This window comes from Nuphar pumila, chromosome 15 (assembly GCF_984573655.1).
Source record: "Nuphar pumila chromosome 15, dmNupPumi1.hap1.1, whole genome shotgun sequence".
NCBI lineage: Eukaryota > Viridiplantae > Streptophyta > Magnoliopsida > Nymphaeales > Nymphaeaceae > Nuphar > Nuphar pumila.
Window position 1 is genome coordinate 8,019,974 of NC_143263.1, and position 22,735 is coordinate 8,042,708.

A 22,735-nucleotide genomic window follows, 5' to 3' on the forward strand; every position below is an offset into this window, starting at 1 on the left:
TCCCGGTTTGATATGATAATTCGTGACTAGTTCCTTCATCATGCTGGAGGAACTAATGGATTGTGCCAACTATCATTTTAGTTATTTTCATTTTGCAAGGGAGAAAAGAAATCCCTGATCCCTTCCCTTTTTTAGCCTAATAGTAATGATGCAATTATTTTCTTCACAGCTTTAATAAAATGCTGTTTTCCATATTATCTATAGTTATGGTTTACTTAAAAAAAAAGGTGCTCCGTTTTTAGTTTTGCTGTATGAATTTGGTAATAGGCTTTAAGTATGATGGTTTTATTATGATTTCTGCATATTGATGATAGTGCATGCACTAATCCTTGTGTGGATATCCAATAAAAATATGATATTTGTGAAAATGATCTGTATAGATGTAGACCCCACTGGTGGCCCAAAAAGATGTCACCATGGGTCACCACCATCCTTAATGATTCTCACTGGCATATGCACATTACAACTTGCTAATGATGTTAGTGTACTATAGCTGCTCCGTTTTTAGTTTCGCTGTAAGAATTTGGTAATAGGATTGAAGTATGATGGTTTTATTATGATTTCTGCATATTGATGATAGTGCATGCACTTATCCTTGTATGGATATTGAAAAAGTGTGTTTAGGCGTACGGGTCTGGATATCAAGACCTGAGTCCATTGTATGTATAGTTTTTTTTTATTTCATTTCCTTCGGGTCTGGACATTATACCAGATCCGGACCCATACTGTACACTTAAGCATATTAATACAATGTTTAGGTCATGATTTCATTTACTGAAATCGTGACAGCCGCAACCCATTTCTTCTTCTATCCCCTTTCTCTTTTCTCCACAGGTTCCAAAGAAGATTCTAACATGGTATCAAAGCGAAGATCCATCTAGGGTTGAAGAGGCTTCCAAAAGGTGCGACCGACCGATCAGAGGTTTGAGGACTCCTTTGTCTCGTCTTCTACTCTTCTTCAGTTTCTTTTACTTCTTTCTATCTCTCGTTTCTCCTTCTCTTTTCTAATTCCTCTCTGGTGAATTCACGTCTCACGGGGGTCTGATATCCACGTGGGTCTGATATTCACGTGAATCATTATTCACGTAAATCCTGTGCATCAAAAAAAAGGAGGAAAATTCTGTTTCACGTGAATCGCTGAAGTCGATTCACCCATTCACGTGAAACCCCGATTCATCTTTCCCTTTCGCCTGGTATTTTTAGATCTGGTGCACCAGATCTGTTTTGTTTTTGCATGTTCCCCTCTACGCATCTACTCTGCGTATCCAGATCTGACGATGAAGTTGCGTCAGATCTGAGATATTAAGCCCTCTTTGTTGTTCGTATTTGCTGTGTGACAGCGTTTTTTTTAATCTGATTCTCATTTTTTTTCAAGTGTCTCCTCTTGCAGTCCTCTCGCTGTCACAACTGAAAATACTTTTAGATTAATACTCTTATTCAATGTGTAATTTTTTTTTCATTACGTCAATCTCAAATCTTATAAAAGTGCAAGGGGAAACTTAGGTTTGATTCCCTTTTAAATCTGACCATCTCTGATCGCCAGTTTTAAGGGTTACTCAGCCGCAAAAAAAAAAGGCAATCAACAAACTTCCCTGGCAGAAGATTGAGCACTTTGTGAACACTCTTGTTAAATTTACTTTCTCCATGGATTCTTATTCTTCTCAATCGAGTCTTTCTTCAAGCTTTCTCAATCAACTCGTTTCTGAAAAGTTAAACACCTTTAACTTCTTGATTTAGAAGAGACAAATCATTCCTTTTATAAGGAGCCAAGGTCTCTTAGGTCACCTGGATGGAACCACTTCAGTCCTGCTAGAATTTGTTACGAGAGAAGATAAAGATGATAAAGGGGCGAGTTCAATTATGTATGTCAAAAATGCAGAATATCTCAACTGGGAAAGGAAAGATCAATCAGTAGTTGCATACATCACTTCTACCTTGTCTCAAGAGGTTCTTGTTGCAATCCCCGACAATTGTACTGCCCTGCAACTTTGGGAGAGATTGGTTCAGACGTATTCACAATTTTCACGGGCGAAGATGGTTTTTCTCAAGAGGGAATTTCAGCTACTGAGAAAAGATTCTATGACCATCATGGAATATCTTAACAAGATGAAGACTATCACAGATCAACTTCAGTTATAGGATGTGTCGTGAGTGACAGTGATATGGTGCAACAAACTCTGAGTGGATTGGGACCCGACTATAATATGATCGTCACCGCACTATTGTGTCTGCCTGCCCTTCCTACTTTTGATGAGTTGCAAGCTAAATTAATTCAGTACGAAATGACTCTGAAGGGTTTTTCTGAAGAAACTCATGTTCATACAAATTCCCAAGAAGTTTTTGCCATAGGGGTGACTTACGATCGAGGACGAGGGGGACAAGGGCGAAGTGGACACGGAGGATGTGGATTGCTTCCCACCCCAAATATGTTGACTCATACATAGGGACAAAGATCCATTCCCTCTTGCTTCCTTTGTAACAAAAGGGGGCATATCAAGGCGAATTGTTGGCACAATCCAGAAAATAAAGGAAAGGCTTCACAGACAGAACCCAAAAGAAAGTCCACCAATATCAGAGACAGTGGAGAGATTAAAGATTTGTTGATATCCGTCTTGTCAAAATTGAAATTAAAGCAGAATGATCAAGGCACTTGGTTTGTTGACTCAGGTGCAGCAACTCACGTGACTGGTGATGCAGGTAAACTTTCTAACCCTATTCCTTATTTTGGCCAAAGTAAAATTGTCACCGGCGATGGATCCCACCATCCCGTCTCTCATGTTGGAAAAACTGTCATTCCCATGTCGCATTCTACTCTTGAACTTTCTGATGTCCTTCATGCTCCCAACATCAAGAAAAATATTCTCTGTTTTTAAACTTGTTGATGATAATCATGCTTCAGTTGAATTCACTCCCTTCTCTGTGCAGGTCAAGGACCTTCGTACGAGGGAAACGTTCGTTGAAGGAAAAAGACAAGGCAATATGTATGTCTTTCAAGAAGCTCCATGTCATTTTGTCCGCTCTACTCATCTGGATTTGAAGTCTTCATTAGAGTCGTGTTCCTACTATTCTGCAAATGTTTTTAGTATTTCTGAATGTAATAAGCCTTTCTTATGGCATAGTCGATTAGGACATTGTGGGAGTCATTTTATTGAGAAACTTGTTTCTAATAATCTCATTCCAAAAGAAAGTCTCAATAGGGATCAGAAAAGTCAGAAGTGTTCCAGTTGTCTTTTATGCAAAAGTCATGTATTGCCTTTTCATTCCATTAATAAGAAAGCTTCAAAACCTTTTGAGATAATATGTTCTGATGTTTGGGGACTCGCCCCAGTTGCCTCTGGATCTGGAAGCAGATACTACCTAATCTTTGTAGATAGCTATTCTCGATACACCTGGATATATTTCATAAAAAATAAGTTGGAAGTTTTTCTTTTGTTCCAAAATTTTATTTCCTTAGTAAAAAATCAATTATCTAAGTCCATCCAATTTTTTCCAATGTGATGGAGGTGGGGAGTTCTCATCTAGTGACTTTATTTCTTTTCTCCAAAATAATGGGATAGGAAGAAGGCTGTCCTGTCCACACACCCCTCAGCAAAATGGGATCGCTGAGCGAAAACATAGGCATATCGTTGAAAGTAACATGATTTTGCTTCATGACAATAACCTTCCCATCAATCTGTGGACAGAAGCTTTTCATTCTGCCGTACATGTGATAAATAGATTGCCTATGGTTGTTCTGGAAAATAAGTTTCCTTACTACTACCTTTTTGGAGCTCATCCTAGTTATCATGATTTGCGTGCTTTGGGATGTGTTTGCTATGTGCACATTGATTGGTCCTTGAGAAACAAGTTTCAGGACAAGGTTCAGAAGTGTAGATTTGTGGGATACACAGACGATTACAAAGGATATAGGTGTTATGATCCTATCAACAGACACATCAGAATCTCAAGAAATGTTGTCTTTGATGAGCAAAATTTTGATCACAGAGTTGGCACAACGAAAATGCCCTCTAACACAACTGAAGCTTATTATCCTTGGCTGAATTCAGAACTTTTTGCTAGTTCCAATGAAGTCTGTCCTTCAGATTGTGTGCAGCAAGAAGAAGAAATGTTTGAGACCACTGGGACATCGGGATCAAGAATGAGGAAGAAGTACCATCATCGGTATCGAGCAGATACAAGGGCATCTCCTATTCTAGACAGAGAACGACAACGTCAAGCCTTCTAAATTGCGCCCCAGCAGCCAATCCTACCTCCTCTCACACTCTTGAGGTCAGAAGATCAAATTGCATACGACATCCTATTGATAGGTGGGTCAGTTATAACAACTTCCCCTTGGATTTTCAGCTCTTTTTAACTGTCCTCAATAAGGAAGATGAACCTATTATGTACTATCAGGCAGCCACTTCTACCAAATGGGTAGAAGCCATGAATAATGAAATGCAAGCCTTACATGAATGTGGAACCTGGAAAATCGTTCCCAGACCACCTGACAAAAATGTTGTCGGATGCAAATGGGTCTACAAAATAAAGTATAAGCCAGATGGAACTATTGAACGATACAAGGCAAGACTGGTGACAAAAGGGTTTACCCAAGAAGCAGGGCAAGACTATGATGAGACCTTCAGCCTGGTGGTGAGAATGGGGGCGATTCAAATTATTCTTTCCTTGGTTGTTGAACATGGATGGAAGCCGAGTCAGCTTGATGTAAAAAATGCATTTCTGCAGGGGGATTTGAAGGAGGAAGTCTATATGGAACACCCCCCTGGATATCAAGAGCAAAATTATAAAATCCATGTGTGCAGGCTAAAAAGAGCTATCTATGATCCAAAACAAGCATTGCGTTCTTGGTTTGACAGTTTCTCGCTTGAGATTCAAAAACATGGATTTTCACGTTCTCTATTGGATCACTCATTATTCATTTTCAGAAGTCAGGATGTGATCACCCTACTATTAATTTATGTTGACGATATTGTCATCACAAGAAACTCTAAAGCTCACATCATAGAAGTAAAAAACTTACTAGGTCAGAGGTTCAAAATGAAAGATCTTGGTGCCTTGCGCTATTTTCTTGGTGTAGAAGTTGATAATCAGGCTTATGGTTTAACCCTCACTCAACACAAGTATACAGTAGACGTTCTCAGCAAGACAAGTATGAAAGACTGCAAGCATCTAGGAACTCCAAGTGTGCTTCACCAAAAACTTAGCACTCATGATAGAGATCCGTATGAGGACCCCACTAGGTATCGCAGTCTAATAGGGATGTTATAGTATCTCACATTCACTCGTCCTGATATTGTTTATTCAGTCAATCAAGAGTCTCAGTTTATGCATGCACCACATACTGGACATATGGAAGCGATTAAGAGGATTCTTAGATATCTGAAAGGGACCATTGGGGACAGGTTGATATATTCACCACAGTCGTCTTGGAAGAATAAGCGCGAACTTATTGTATATTGTGATATAGACTGGGCAGGGGATCCAGATGAACGAAGATCTATATCAGGATATTGTGTCTTTATTGGAAGAAATTTAGTCTCTTGGAGTAGTAGAAAACAAAAGGTTGTCGCTAGATCAAGCACTAAGGCTGAGTGTAACGCCCCAAAAATCCAGGACTTGTAACTTTTAGAATAGTTTAGAAAGCTTTGAAATCATACAATTATCAGAGTCTAAATAGTACTTCAGCGGAAAATGATATTTTTAAAACAACAAGTCGATGGACCTTGAGCGCATTACAGTGTAAACTTTCCTTTGTCAAATCCCACACAACCATTAAAATCAAATGGTTTAGAAATGGAGTTTCAATAATTGAGAATTCGTTTGTTGAAACCAAGAAGAAGCTTACTAAAACAATTTTTATTAACTCACGGTTTAATAAAAGAGAAATTTTGAATCACACTTTATACCAAATTTACCAACATGTCCTCAGGAGCGAAACGTCAGGGAAAGAGCTCTATCTTGACCTCATCACGCCATCGTGCCATCGCAGACTGTATTACCTATCCATTACCTGCCCATAAAATGGGTCAGTTTCGCTAAAAACTGGTAGGTGCACAGACATGACAATATTGAACATAATTAAGCAGAATATGTCAAGTAGACAGGCAATTATATAACAATTTAATTTCAACAGATTCACAGAGTAACTATCATGAGCACAATGCTAAAATTATTACAAGCATTTTACTGGCACAAGTAAGCTAACTATTACAAGCAAAGCACTGCACAAGAAAGTTAACTAGCAAAATACAATGTTTCATCAACCACACACACAATTCCATAAGTATTGAACCTGTTGTACCCTATAACTTTCATACGTGCATAACTGAACACATTGTGTGATCGGATTTAAATTATGTTTCGATATTAACTGGCCAAGCGGGTACGCACAAGGCACGACTCTAGAAACTGTTAAATTATATACCTAATCATTCAATGTAATATATATATTTTATATATATAAGGTAATACATATACATATATTAATATATATGTATATGTATCTACTTATTATATATATAAAATATATATTTCTATTTTGTTTAGTCGTAGGGGTAGATTAGTCTTTTCCTCTATTTTACGCACATTCAATTTATGAATGTGATTGTAATTTATTTTAGTTTTCTTTCTATTTTATTTTTTATGTAATGTACCAAAAGGTACCTTGGGGGGGCCACTAACATAGACGTTGGGCCCTCTCTAACGGTCACATTTGTGACCGTTGGAGGGGCTCCAACGTCTATGAGTGGAGCCCCTCCAAGGCCCCTCTTGTGTTGTTATAAATAGGGGTTTCACCCCTTTGTATTTCTTATGGCTTTGAGTCAAAGCCCAAGTGCTCAATAAATTGATTCCATTGTTTTTATGCCTTTGTGCATTTGTGAGTTATTTGTGAGTTGTGCCTTTGTGCACAAGTGTTCTAAAGTGTTCTTATTGTGCATTCGTGGTGGGTTTATTATCAAGAATATTAAGGTCTTGATCTTAGTATCTTATTGGAGATACTTTTACATGGTATCAGAGCCTCGTTGAAAGGAGGAGGATCGTGCATCTCGTCACTTGTGAAGTACCTCGAAAAACGTGCCCTCAAGCTAGTGAAGTTTTGAAGTAAATCATTTGCTTCGGGTAATATTTTAGAAGCAACTTTTGTCAAGAAAAGTTTGAAAATCCGTTAAGGTACGTATTATTTTCTATCTTTTCTTCTCTCTAATGGGTGAAAAAGACTCCCACTTCTCCCTTGGGTTTAAACTTAGTGGTTCGAACTACCATGTTTGGGCCGGCAATATGGAAGCCCATATCAAAGGGAAAGGCCTTTGGGGATACGTTCAAGGTTCCATATCGGAACCCGAACCCAAACTTTCTATTATAGAGAAAGGAGAGATTAAGATTCTTGAAGGTGAAGATAGACAAAAGGCCTTAGAAGAATATTCCAAAAAGCATGATGAGTGGGAAATGAAGAACTTCAAAATATTGTCTTGGATTTTTTCATCCGTTGAAACCAAGATCAATGCCAACATCATTAAGTTTAAAAGGGCCTCCAAAGCTTGGTTGTACCTTGAAAAAATGTATACTTCAAGGGACTTGTCTCACAAATACTATCTCTAAAAGAAAGCCTTGACTCTTCAACAAAATGATTTATCTATTCGGGAATATTTTGCCGAATTATCATCTATTTGGGACGAGCTTGCCATGCTCGAACCAAAATAGAGCGGAGAAGCTATTGAATTAAGGCACAAACTACTAGAGGAAGATCGATTTTTCAACTTCCTAAATGGTCTTAGACCCGAATTTGAGCAAATTCGGTCCTCTCTTCTATCCGCTTTCACATCTCCCTCTATTGAAGATGTCATCACCAAGCTAAGTGGTGAGGAAACATGTATGGGGATCAGTAAAAATAACCCAAGCATCCTTGCTACACCTTCTCAAAGTGATTATGAAGTGGTTAATGCTGTGTCAAGACCCGGAAATAATTTAAAGACTTATAAACCGCCCCATTTTAAAAATCAAGGGCAAAATGATCGATATGGCAAGAGAGACTATAGCAAATTAACTTGCCATTTTTGTAAAGAACCGGGGCATATCAAACCCAATTGTCCCAAATGGAAGAAATTTCTTGCCGCGGCTTTAGCATCCCAATCGGAGGAACGACCTTCGACATCAAATGAACCTCTTTCGCTTCATCAAATTATGGATGCTCTTCAACCTCTTCTCAAAGGAGGCATTTCTGGAGCCGCTATGTCATCCTCTTCCTCTCTCGGTAAGACATCTTGGCTACTTGATTCCGGAGCTTCGTTTCATATGACTCCAAGCCATTGTTTTCTTTCTGATTATTCTAAAAATTGTCTTCCATCTTTTGTCTCAACGGCGGATGGAACACCTCTTGAAATTAAAGGAATGGGTAATTTTGAAAAACAAGACTTCTTTATCCCAAAAATTCGTCTTATACCAAAACTAAACTTAAATTTACTTTCCGTTTCTCAACTCTCGGACTATGATTGCGATATAAAATTCTCTTCTAATAAATGTTGGATACAGGATCGCCAGTCCGGGAAGTTGATTGGGGAAGGCTTTAGGAGAGGAGACCTCTACTATGTTGATTTTCTTAAAATTCCCAAGAATCAATTTTGTAATGTTGCTCAAAACAAAGATATTCATGTATGGCATAAGAGATTGGGTCATCCCAACATTGTTAAAATCTCTTATTTGCCTTTTATTAAGCATCTTTGTAATGAAAATTTTGTTTGTAATGAATATATTCTTGGAAAAATGAGAAGTCTTTCTTTTCCTCAAAGATCCATGTTTACAACAAAACCTTTTGAAATCGTTCACTCCGATGTATGGGGTCCGGCTCCGGTGATATTTAAGGGAGGTTTCTCTTACTATGTTATCTTTGTGGACGACTTCACTAGGTTTAGTTGGATATATTTTCTTAAACATAAACATGAAGTTTTTTTTACTTTTAAAACATTTCATATGATGGTCTTAAATCAATTCAATGGAAATTTAAAAATTCTTAGAACCGATTCGGGTGGCGAATACCTTTTCAATGAATTCAAAAGCTATCTTGAAAATTATGGAATTCTCCATCAAAAGTCTTGTCCTAAAACCCCCCAACAAAATGGGTTGGCTGAACGAAAACATAGGCATATTATTGAAACCACACAAACTTTGCTCATTTCTCAAAATATTCCGAAAAAACTTTGGGCGGAGGCCGCCCTTACTTCCGTCTATCTCATAAATAGACTTCCATCTAAAAACTTGAACAAGATTTCCCCATTTGAAAAATTATACGAAAAAGAACCTGATTATAGCAAGTTAAGGGTTTTTGGATGTAAATGTTTTGTCCTTACTGATAAAAATGACAAACTCTCCCCTAAGGCCATTCCTTGTGCCTTTCTTGGTTATTCTGAAACTCATAAAGGCTTTCGCTGTTATGATATTAAAAGTGATAAACTATATGTTTCCAGAAATGTAAGCTTCTTGGAAAATATTAGTGGTTTCGAAAAACTTGAAACTAATGACGAGAATATAGACTATTCCTTTCTGTTTGATTTATTAACTGAAGATGATGATACTAGTGATGATGAAACAAATCAAAATGACTTGAATAATAATGAAACTCATTCTGATTTCTCAACACTTCATCAACACATCAATGAAGAATCACATAGAGATCCTATAACCTACTCTCATAGAGATAGAAATACTTTTAGAAGTGCCCTCGAAAGATATGATAGTGAGTCTACCCCTTCGAGTGAAGAAAATCTTCGTAGGACCGAAAGATCATGAAGACCCCCTTCTAGGTTCATCTCATATGAGTCCTTCTCACCGAAATATAGAGCATGTCTAAGCGCCATTCACTCTTACATAGAACCTAGGGATTTCGAGGAAGCACGAAAATGTCCGGAATGGATAGTCGCTATGAATAATGAACTTGAAGCCCTAAGGAAAGCAAAGACATGGGAGTTTCAAGACCTCCCTAAAGACAAGGAAGCAATAGGGTGTAGATGGGTGTTTAAAGTCAAAACTAAGAGTGATGGGTCCCTTGAGAGATATAAGGCCCGCTTAGTTGCAAAAGGATATGGTCAAAAATATGAGATTGATTATGAGGAGACTTTTGCCCCGGTTGCTCGGATGGTCACCGTTCGATGTCTTATAACCGTTGCCTCAATCAATAAATGGGACATCTATCAGATGGATGTTAAGAATGCATTTTTAAACGGAGATCTAAACGAAGAAGTATATATGGATGTTCTTCCTGGAATGGAGTCTCCTAAAGGAAAAGTGCTTCGTCTTCGGAAAGCACTTTATGATTTAAAACAAGCTCCCAAAGCTTGGTATGATAGGTTTAACTCCGTAATGTTAGAAAATGGTTTTTTATCCTGCTTTACTGATACTGCTTTGTTTGTTAGAAAATCTAATGCAGGGATTGTTATTCTGCTACTTTATGTGGATGACATGCTTATAACTGGGAGCGATTCTAAAGGAATTAAAAGCATAAAATCCATTTTAAAGGATAAGTTTGAAATGTCTGACTTAGGCTTCTTGACTTGTTTTTTGGGTATTGAGGTAGCATACTCTCATAGAGGATATTTTTTGTCTCAAACTAAGCTTGCATCTGAGATTATTGACAGGTCAGGTATTACAGATGATAAAATTTGTGAAACTCCTGCTATAGTGGGAGCTAAAATGAAGATTGATGATGGTGTTCCTCTCTCTGATCCTACTCCCTACAGGCAACTAGTAGGATCGTTGATGTACTTAAGTATCATCAGACCAGATATCTCACATGCGGTGCATACGGCAAGTCAGTTTCAGCATGCACCAACTTCTGTTCACATGGGTGCTATCTTACGTGTCGTAAGATACCTAAAGCACATTATTAATAAGGGGGTTTTTCTGTCTTCCTCTTCTGAGTTAAGATTGATTGCTTATACTGACTCTGATTGGGGAGGTGACCCAAATAACCGTCACTCCACCACTGGTTTTTGTGTTTTCTTAGGAGACTTGTTAATCTCATGGAGATGCAAGAAGCAGCAAAAGGTGTCTCTATCATCAACTGAAGCGGAATATCGTGCCATGGCGAGTACTACCATGAAAATTGTTTGGATTCATCAGTTGTTGGAAGACATGGGGATCACTATTGAAGGGCCTACCAAGCTTTGCTGTGACAACAAAAGTGCGATTTATATTGCTAAAAATCACACTTTTCATGAGCGGACCAAACACATAGAGATGGATTGTCACTACGTTCGGGAGGCGTACCTCAAAGGGATCATTGACCTTCCATATGTCACGTCCGAATATCAATTGGCGGACTTCTTCACTAAAGCCTTGTGTGCTCCGCGTTTCACCTTTCTTCTTAGCAAACTCTCGGTCATCCTGCCCTAAGTTTGAGGGGGGGTGTTAAATTATATACCTAATCATTCAATGTAATATATATATTTTATATATATAAGGTAATACATATACATATATTAATATATATGTATATGTATCTACTTATTATATATAAAATATATATTTCTATTTTGTTTAGCCGTAGGGGTAGATTAGTCTTTTCCTCTATTTTACGCACATTCAATTTATGAATGTGATTGTAATTTATTTTAGTTTTCTTTCTCTTTTATTTTTTATTTTTTATTTTTTATGTAATGTACCAAAAGGTACCTTGGGGGGGCCACTAACATAGACGTTGGGCCCTCTCCAACGGTCACATTTGTGACCGTTGGAGGGGCTCCAACGTCTATGAGTGGAGCCCCTCCAAGGCCTCTCTTGTGTTGTTATAAATAGGGGTTTCACCCCTTTGTATTTCTTATGGCTTTGAGTCAAAGCCCAAGTGCTCAATAAATTGATTCCATTGTTTTTACGCCTTTGTGCATTTGTGAGTTGTGCCTTTGTGCACAAGTGTTCTTATTGTGAATTCGTGGTAGGTTTATTATCAAGAATATTAAGGTCTTGATCTTAGTATCTTATTGGAGATACTTTTACAGAAACAGCCTAGACTGATCCGGGGGTTTATTATGCTATGTATTTTATGATAACCCGGATAGCTGACTGAGTCCGCACCTAAGGGGACGGTCGGTGACCAAGAGAGAAATCTTCAAAGCAGCATAAACAATGGATGCATCCCAAACATGGAGAGCTACCACCTAGGATAATTATGGTAGTCTCATTCCCCTAACTCTGATGACTGGGGAAGTCGAGTCTTTTGCTCGTAACTGCCATTAATGGTCTGTCCATCGAAGTTTTTGTACATTCCTGTCCTCTCTCTTGACAGGAGTCAGCGGTTTTAATGAGTACATCAGGGGTAGTTAACTGAAGACCCATTCTACATACTCTGGTCTTTCGACTAACTCGAGTATCTTGCCGGTGAAGGCGGAAACATCACTTATTTAGGTGATCACAACATTTTGTTATTTGCACTCATCAAGGTGGCCACAACCTTCTCATCCAATAATCGCAACGTAAGACGACGTACTTGTCAAAAGTACGACTACGATAAAAGGGATATGGTTTCACCAAAGAAACCCCAACAGATATTATCTGCATAAGAAGTAACACAACACAATTTGGCAAGATAAGTCTTGAATTCATTTCAACATTATTTTGCATATTTCATGACACAAGGTCGTCTCGGATCTCTTGTCCGATCAACAAAGTACTTAACACGTCGTGCATGACTAAAAGTACGCTACACCAAAAAGGGGGGTGCGTAGGCTTCTCAAAAGGAACACCCAACACACAACTTCATAACGATCAAACGAATATAGGAGTGCTCATTTGGCACGATTCATCCTTAAAAGCCACAATTCACACAAGGCACATCACTATCAATCTTGCATCCAAAATTTATATTAATATCGACATGATTCGCACGACACGCGACACTAAGTTTAATAAATGAAGAATGGGTCCTTCAACAGAACCTCACTCGATCACAGGCTCCTGCCCCCAATCGGGGTTATTTAAATTGAGCCGCAACTTGAATCAAGGTTATAAAACATTTCTCCCAAGTGTGTGGACTTGGGAGGGCCCAAATGTGACTTCGAAATCCTGCGAGACTTAAAACTTAACTTTGCAAAAGTTGTGCAATTTGAAGAGCACTGGGTTGGCAGAAGGAAACTCGCTTTTAAAGAACTATAGCGCACAAGCGCAACTTCTAGTGTTTTGAAAACAACTGAAATCCGGTTAGGCACAAGACTACATTTATGTAAGTACATATTTACCATAAGTGTGAGCATATGCAGATTATAACATGACAACAAGCAACTCTCGACTTGCGATGCCGCACATCGAGGGAAAAGCACATAAGTAGTACACGAGGTACCAAAATCATACCATGGCCACTTAGATAGGCAAACACATGAGGTCACAAGTAATACATGAGACACGAAGTCGTACCTCACTCAAAGGAAACATGCAGGCAAAAATATATGCAAGCAAACAAGAGCATAGGTATTGCACGAAGTACGAAACCACACCTCAAACTCATAAACAACTATGCAAAATGATGATCGAAGAATGAAATTATACCTCGACCCATGAGCATACAAACAAGATAATGCGCAAATTCAAAAGCAATATAACGCTAAGCATGTCTAGCATGGGCATCTTAATTATTTCAACTTAAATAGGTTCATTTATTGCCCTTTGTGCGACTTTACCCTACCTTGGGATGTCGTGCAGCTGCGTACGCCTACGCGTGAGGATAATACGAGAGTCGGGCTGCGGAACACGAACGGGACGTGTTGCAAAAATCTGCAAGAGTGTGAAATATTCAATTATGCTAATATAATTAATGGTGAGACGGGGGCAATGGTAGGATTAGGCGGCAGGGAGTGATCCCCCGACTGCCGACGACAACGGGGCGACAGGGAATGAGCCACTGTCAAAAACAGCGAGGCGGCAGGGGGCGAGCCCTGCCGACAGCACTGAAGCGGCAAGGGTCGCGCCCCTGCCGACAGCACTGAAGCGGCAGAGGGCTAGCCCCTGCCGACAACAACGAATCGGCAGGGGGATATCCCCTATCGATAGCACTAAAGCGGCAGGGGTCGCGCCCCTGCCGACAGCACTGAAACGGCAGGGGTCGCACCCCTGCCGATGACAGCGAATCGGCAGGGGTTGAGCCCCTGCCGTCCGGCAAAAGGACGATGGCAGGGGGACAAATCCCTGCCGAAGAGAGAGAGATCGGGGCGGCAGGAGCCACTAGCCTCCTGCCGACCCCCTACGCAGGTCAAGGAAGAGAGGAGGGACGGCGTACCTGGAAGGGGCGGATCGCCGGTGGTGGTCGCAGCGGCGGCGGCGATCGAACCAGCAGGAGGAGGCGTCAGTAGGTTTGCCAGCGAGGTTGTCGCCTGCACGGAACGAGAAGGGGGGCGGGGCATCGATCCTCCCCTCCCGCAACGCTCTTAAAGAGCTCGGGGAGGGGCGACAAAAGGGGAAACCCCGATGGGTTTCCCTTATCGGGTCGATGGCGCGGTGGGGGGGGGGGGTGCGGCGCACAGGAGAAAGGGTTTTTCTCAAAACCCTTTCCCTTGTGTCGGTTTTTTTAAAAACCCTAACGACGATGGGCCCGGGTCGGGTCCGGACCCGACCCGGCCCGGGTCCGATAATTTGTTTTTTTTAATTACGGGTTTTACACTGAGTATAGATCCATGGCTGCAGCTACTGCCAAAGCCACATGGGTCAGGCATCTACTAACTGAAGTGGGAATTACGATCTCTCACTCTACCTTGTTGTGTGACAATCAAGGTGCTCTCAACATGTCATTCAATCCAGTACATCACAGTCGTGCTAACCATATTGAGATCGACCAACATTTTGTAAGACAAAAAGTTGAAGAAAAAGAGATCGAGCCTACGAATTTTATGAGATATTACATATTCTATGCTTGACAATATGGTTGAGATTGTTCATGAGAAACAAATGAACAGATTGATGGAAAGTAAGTCTTGTATTATCGTTTTCTCGATGATCTTTTGAACCTTAACCACATAATGCATGTGGACACTTATAATCTATGTAACAGGGATTTGGCTAGCAGGGTGCCGCACCCGCGTCGACTCGACTCGACGCGGGTGCGGTCAACCCGACCCTGGGTGCGTTGACCGCACCTAGGGCCATTTTGGTCCATTTTTTTTGGATTTAAAAAAAATGCCCTATGAAATGGGTTGCGGAATTTAAAAAAAAATTCTTGGGGGGGGGGGGGGGCGGGCGGGGGGCGCTGCCCCCCCTATAACCCCCCGCCAGGGGCGCCCCTGCCCACTGACCGCGTAGCGGGACCCGCACCGGGGGGAACCCCCGGACCCCCCTTATATATATATATATGTGTGTGTGTGTTTACATTTTTGCCCCTGCCGCACCCCCGCACCCGGGTTTTTTGGAAGTGCCGAATCCCCGCACCCACACCCATGTGACATAGCTTGTAATGATGGTGATTAAACCCCACCAGAGAAACTTGGGCAAATTAGAAGCTTGAAAATGTAATTGACAGTAGAAGTTTGAAAATGAATTAAATATGTTAGAAGCTTATAAAAAAGTAACATTTTAGAAGAAAAATAATTGAAGGAATTCTTAAATCTTAGATGATCAAGATTTTTCTATGATCTGACATCTTTCTTTATTTCTACTTGTTTTATGGTATGCTTCTCCACTTGCTTATTCAATCTATCTTTGCTTTTGGGCGAAAGAGATAGATTCAACTGCTCTTTCTCTGAATCCTTTCAAAGATCATCAAAGGATCAGCCATCTTTCTTTTGATAATGTTTGTCAGATGTAAACCTTTGAATTCTTTAAGCAATCTTTGTACCTTTCTTGCACATCATTTACTATGCATTTCAATTTATGAAATGATCACAGTGCTCACTTCTTTCTTATTCTTCTACTTTGTCTTTTTTTGCTTCTCTTTGCAACTCCAGAAACTGAAAACAGTCTTCATTTAGAGAAAAATAATAATAAGCAAATAAACTATGGCTAAAGAATGATCCTGAGATCACATGCAATAATCTAAAACCAAAATGATTTCAAATATCACAATAATTTTGAAATATTTCCATATTGAAAATATTTCAATATTATAACGATAATCATGATATTTTCATTGCAGAATTCATATTTTTATTTTATATATTTTGAGTACATATTTTTTCTTAATCATTTGTTGATTTATGAAGGAACGGGAAGTCAAGGCCAAGCACCAACAACTTATCAGTGGGGTAAAACCTTTTCTTGTACAGTTTTATAATTTTTTATATATTTTCTTGTGATAGTATTTTTCTTTCATTAGTTTTGAAGCATTTGGTCATGCCCACATTCAGGTGTCTGTCCTTGCATATTGGATTTCTACATATATTTGGGACTTCATCAGCTTCCTGTTTCCTACTTCTCTTGCAATAATTCTCTTTACAGTATTTGGTATGATAACAAAACTGCTATACCTCTCTCTTTCTTTCTGTATTATGGGAGTATCTTTCACAACAATTTCTCTCCTTTTATTTCTTTTATTTCTGCAAATCAGTTATTTGTTTGGCCATACGATATGGGATATAGATCCCCTTGTAGTTGTCATTTGTCAGTTTATAATAACCTTTGGGAAATATATTAAATTTCTATGATTCATGTTTTTTTGCAGGCCTTGATCAGTTTATTGGGGTTGGTTCTTTCTGGCCAACAGTATTTTTGTTTTTGGAGTATGGACTAGCAGTTGCTGCTTCAACATATTGCCTTACCTTTTTCTTTTCAGATCATTCAGTGGCACAGGCATTGTTTCAGATGTTCTGTATTTCCAACAAATTCGGCCAATCTTGTATACAATGTTGCTTATTTTATTCTTTACTCTTTTTATGCAGAACATGGTCCTCTTGGTTCATTTCTTCAGTGGACTTGTTCTTATGGTAATATCATTCATAATGGGGCTCATAAAAGCTACTAAAAGTGCAAATATTTTTCTTAAGGTATTTTTACTGTCTCATCATGGACATTCATAGTTATTATTGGAAGATCTGATGCCCAAATGTTCTTTACAATTTTATTCATGTTTATATATATCATGTTGTTCTATGATACTCCAGAGTAGTGATTTTATGTGCATTTATTTTAACTTGTCACTAGAACATTATAAGGAAAAAATAGTATTCAACAGATTTGGCTTGGTGATCTTCAAAAGATTGGAAAAAGGGTTACAAAGGGATTGGCCAGCACATACTCATATTTTCTTTCAAAGTTATGCATGGAAATGTTTCAAGGAGCAGTCTGTTTGATGCTATCCAATTGGCTGCCCATTTATGATATATTGGCAAGTTCATGTTTCCTATTTGTATTTCATTGTCATTGATTCATAGACCTCATCAAGCGAAAGCTAATTTGAGTAGTTTATATTCATTTTATTTACTAGCTGACATAAGAGTTGCTGTAATGCTTCAGTGATTTATATGATCACATGGATTTTCGTGTCAATTGGGAAACTTCATGCATTAAGACCACATAACTTTATTCTTGCTGTACAGACGTTTTTCTAGTATGTCAAACAGATATCACTGTGGAATTCATGCTATGGCCATTTTCTTGGAGCTTTCCATTAAGAATGTTGTATCTGAAGATATGGTATGAGAGCGATAAACTTGCAATGAAATCTGTAAGCTACAATTTATATAGGCCATCTTGAACAGATTCTTCAACAACATTATATCTGCTTTTACATTTATATCATGGTTAATAATGTCTGATCTTTGATTAAATAATTATGCATCTTTCTATAATTGAGAGTTATTATAGTTATTTTTTCCTTTATTGTATATGTAGGCAGCTGAAAATTCACATTAGTGGATCATTTTTTCTGTAGGTCTTTATGTAGTCAAAAGCGCTAGTCGGTGCCTAGGCAGCACCTGGGATTAGTTGGCCTAGTTGGGATAAAGAAAAAGGTTAACACACATGAAATTTACAATAGCATATAAGATTCAACACACACATATATGCATATATCTGAAACGAAAAAGGGTATATATATATGTATATATAAGAGTAGATATGTATAGATGGTCAAGGAAAAAAACATGTCTATGCCTAGCTGAGAACTATTCGGTGCCTAGGCAGGGACTAGTCGGACTAATCGGGACCTTTTAAGTCCAGTGCACCTAAGTGCCCTAAATTAGGCTTTCACACAATGAAAATTCTACTTTGCTTTCTGCTTGGTTGAACCGGATTTTCTGGAACCATTTTGAGCATTCTATTTGCCAGTGTTCTGATGATATCTTCAAATTTGGTTTTTGTAATATTCTTATTTTTCATTCCAACTGTAATTCCTTGTGGTAGTTTTGATTGATCTTTATTTTATGCTGATAACCAAATTGGTTATGCTTAGTTTCTCTTTGAGAAACATTTTCCAATCTTTATCGACAAAAGAGTGCATTTTTATCTTACAAAACGCATCACCAAAGATGTCTTTCTATTTGTGCCAGAAAATTTTTAGGCTATCTCCTGGATTTTGCTTGGCGGATGGGCTTGCTTCACTTGCTCTTCGCAGACAAGGAATAAAGCTTGGGTCAGGAATCTTAGATTGGAATGTCACTGGTGCTTCTCTCTGTTATTTGGGACTAGAGGTCACTTTCTATCTCATTCTTTGCATTATTCATTCATAAATGGTTGTAATACTCTTAGACAATGTGCCATCCTGGTTTGCTGCTTATATGGATAAGAATTTTAATGCAATAGGAAGAAAATGCAATTGTTCTGCATATACTGTTAGTGTATGAGGAAGCGCTGCATATCATATAGTTCTTTTATAATCATATTGCATTGTCAATGAAACAGGACATGCAAAATGATGGGTCGATAGAAGATGGAAACAATTATGAAATGCTAAAAAATTAAAGAATTGAATGGTCTATGAGTCACTAAGAAATGTTCACATATGAATGCTTTTATTCTCCTCTATTCTGCTTTTTGTTATTATTCATCTATATGTATTATTGGTTTTAAGTTGAGAACTGAAATTTGTTCTTTATTTGATGACCTGCTGTTTATTTTTATTTTTATTTTTTATTTTTTATTTTTTTTTGGGGGGGGGGAGTAGCAACTCTCATTTCATAATTTTGTCTTCATGTGTAACGCAAAATTAGTGGTGATCATATCATTTTTTATTCTTTCTTAAAGCAGAGTATCATTTACTTTGCGTTTGTTCTTGGGATTGAACTTCTGCCTTGGTCCAAGTTGGATTTGTGCAAAGAAACAAGTTGGTGGAGAAAAATTGTAAGAGGATTCATGCATGATGTCCCTGAGAGTTCACTTGAGCCTTTGTTGAGGTCATCTTTAGAATGTTACAAGTGTGAGTTTGATGAGGACATAGATGTTCAAGCAGAAAGACAGAGAGTCCTCTCTGGTGCAGCCAAAAACAGTATAATCAGCTTATCTAATCTCCGCAAGGTAGTTTCCTCCACATATGAAATGATGTTATATCTCTAACTGTTTAAAGATCTGCTGTTCCTTGATGTTCTAGTCCCCAATCTGCGGTGTTAGGTGTATCCTGGGGGAAGGAAAGATCATGCAAAGGTTGCTGTTGACTCTTTGTGCTTTGCTGTTCAAGAAGGAGAGTGTTTTGGCTTTCTTGGAACAAATGGGGCCGGAAAAACAACAACATTACAAATGTTATCAGGTAATAGAATGTTTCAATTTCATGATGCTAGTTAAGCTTCAACACTCTTGTGCAAACCTTATTGCTCTAATTTTTTTTTCATTTTTTGCTGCTTAACTTTAACATTTTTCTTTTTCTTTTTTTTGCTGAATCTAGATGTAACTGAATAATACTCCCTTTTCGGTCTTTTGAAGAAGCAATGTGCTTAAACTTATCACATATAAGTATATTCACATTGTATGATTAACTAGAAAAAGGATATATGATAGTAGAGCCATAGTGTAATGATCCCAAATTGACCCTCGAAAAAATGCGGATTCTTTTTTTTTTTAAACAATTGCGGAAAACCTCCCAAGGACCAGGGGCGCATTACAGATTTAATATCTCCATTCTATCAACCATTTCAAACGTAGAGTCAATTTAAACTATGAATTGAACTTCATTTATTTAATCAAATAAATCAAGAGATGTTCATAAATTCAAAATCAACTATATTTCATCTTGTGCACATCAGAACCTGGGCCACCAAACCATGAACTTCGAGTCCTCCAGGTCCCTCGTCACTGAGCTTCAGTGCTTAAAAAACATTTTTAGAAAATGGGTAAGAACTTCTCGTACGAGATCCTTTAAAATTTCAACAGTAAGAAAATAACATAAAGTAAATCAAGTACAAGTTTAAAAGGAAATCACAGGCAACAAATCATTAGAACTAACTTACCATCTAAACAGTTCAAGCAAGTATTCAATAATTTCATGCTAAATCAAACATACCAAACATTAGAGATGCATGAAATTAATGTTAAACATTTAAGGATGCATAAATCAATGCAACATGCATAAATAACTTTTTAAGTTAATTATCAAAATTGCTTTTGCATACATGTCTCTATTAAATGCACACAAATTTAATTTTTACTTTATTACAAACCCGCAGATACTAAAAACGGGTAAAGTTTCTGAGGTTCAAGGCAGTTCCCAGTTATAGCTTAACACACGGTTTGCATTTTAATTAATGGGTTACACACTTATTCCCTGGCCGATATCAGGAATCCTCACCACCTATCGAAACATTAGGAATCTTCACCTAATGTCGGGACATTAATGGAAATTCACAACCATTGACGTTACTTTCTTGGTATACCAATTGTTATATATATATATATATATATATATATATATAATTCCTTTGTATTGCCCGATAGGGGTATTTTGGTCTTTTCACTTGCACAATAAGTTGTTTATTAGAAACAACTTATTTTTCATTTCAATTTTCTTTCTTTTTATTATTCTTTCTTTTTGAGATGCATTGGGGACCCTACCATTGGAGTCGTTGGGGCCCCCAACGGTCATAAATATGACTGTTGGGAGCAGGGTTACCGGAAGCGCCTAGCTAAAAGGGGAAGCGCGCTTCCCCGAAGCGCGCTTCGGAAGCGCGAAACGTCGCGCTTCCGAAGCGTGGGGGGAAGCGTCCCCCTTTTTTGGGAAGTGCGCTTCCCAAAAATGGGGGACGTGTTTCCCTTTAATGGGGGACGCGCTTCCCCCACGCTTCCCCCTCGCTTCCCCTGTTTTTTTCAATTTTTTTGTATTTTTTATTTTTATTTTTTTCCTTTCCCCCTCGCTTCCGAGACACTTCCTAGGTCGCTTCCGAGACGCTTCCTAGGTCGCTTCCGAGACACTTCCCGAATCGGTCCTAAGTGGTCCCACGCTTCCCCGCTTCCTAAAATTTTGAAAGTGCCTCGCTTCCCGTATCGCTTCCCGCTCCCGCTTCCTCAACTGGCAACCATGGTTGGGAGCTCACCAATGACTCCAAGTGCGGGGGGCTCTCAATGGCTCCCTCTCCTTTTTCTTGTATATATTTAGGGGTGTCCCCCCTTTATTTGTGTGTAGTTATTGTAATTAAATACTAATGAAAAGAAATAATGTCACTAAGTGACTAAGAGATGCACAAGCATACAAACAATAGGCCACTAATGGGCAAAAATACAATAGGCTACAAAGTGGCAATTTACTAACACCCACAATATGAAAGAGAGCTAAAAAATATGTAAACCTTTATTGAGAAAAGCTTTAACAAGCTTACAATATAGTGGGGTAAAGCCCCTTATTTATACACAAAAAGGAACCAAAGAGGGGCTCCACAAAGAGTCGTTGGAGCCACTCCAACAGTCATATTTATGACCATTGGAGGGGTCCAACGACTCTATGGTAGACCCCTCATTACAAAAAGAAAAATGAAGAAAAAAGGAAAAATAAAGAAATTGAAAAAGCATATATATAATGGATATGCGTATATACATGTGAAAAGACTATTTTACCCCTTGTGGTTATATATATATAGACACAGGCATATCTATAAAATATATATGTATATATGTCTCTCTATATATATAGGTATATATATAATGTTTATATGTTTTAACACCCCCCTTCAAACACACGGTGAGATCAACGAGAGTTTGCTAAGGAGAAAGTAAAAATGAGGCGATGGTAAGGCTTTGGTGAAGAAGTTCGCTAGATGGTACTTTGAAGTAACATAAGGTAGTTGAATGGTGTAAACATCCCAAATTTTCCACATTCATTCTCAAACAACCCTCCTCGTGCAGTGCCAACCCTGTTAGGTCAGTGTAGGAGTCAAACCCCGAGTCAGTTTCAGAAAATCACCATTTTACCAACTTTTATTAGGAAAATGACCATTTTACCCCTAGGTCATCCCGAACCCCAGTTAGTCGGAGTCAACCAAGCTCATTGGTCAGTTCAGAACATTTAGAATGTCAATCATCTCAAGCTCATCTGAGCTCACAATGAACAGGCCATTTTCATTTCTGACCATTACTGCCAAAATGGGATCATCTCTTCAGAAATGAGCTCATTTCTCACTCAAATCCAAGCCAATTGTCTCTGAGTCAGTCATTCCCAGTCAGTCATGTTCCCCAGAGTCTAACTTGAGCTCACCAGGAGTTCAAGTGCTCCAATTTCAGTTCAAAACCATTTCTAAATGTCCAGGAGCCCATTTTAGTCAATTTCAGCTCTTTCAACTGAAATTGAGTCGAGTTCAGTCAATTGAGCTAGTGTTCAAGCTTCGATTTTAGTTCACCTCAGTATTACTGACCT

General features: G+C 38.6%; 1 protein-coding gene across 5 annotated transcripts in view; it reads left to right on the forward strand.

Annotated features, from left to right (window-relative positions):
• Positions 1-22,735, forward strand: part of ABCA1 (ATP-binding cassette A1) — a 198,441-nt gene that overhangs the window by 144,272 nt on the left and 31,434 nt on the right. For all 5 annotated transcript variants that reach the window (XR_016428135.1, XR_016428136.1, XM_089990662.1 and 2 more), the window contains 7 exons: positions 16,170-16,211; positions 16,314-16,410; positions 16,628-16,755; positions 16,845-16,949; positions 18,453-18,593; positions 19,150-19,416; positions 19,510-19,645. Coding sequence is in view for 3 of the 5 variants with exons in the window: in XM_089990662.1 (XP_089846788.1) it covers positions 16,170-16,211; positions 16,314-16,410; positions 16,628-16,755; positions 16,845-16,949; positions 18,453-18,593; positions 19,150-19,416; positions 19,510-19,645 (916 nt within the window). In the remaining 2 variants the exon portion in view is untranslated. The remainder of the gene's footprint in view (positions 1-16,169; positions 16,212-16,313; positions 16,411-16,627; positions 16,756-16,844; positions 16,950-18,452; positions 18,594-19,149; positions 19,417-19,509; positions 19,646-22,735) is intronic.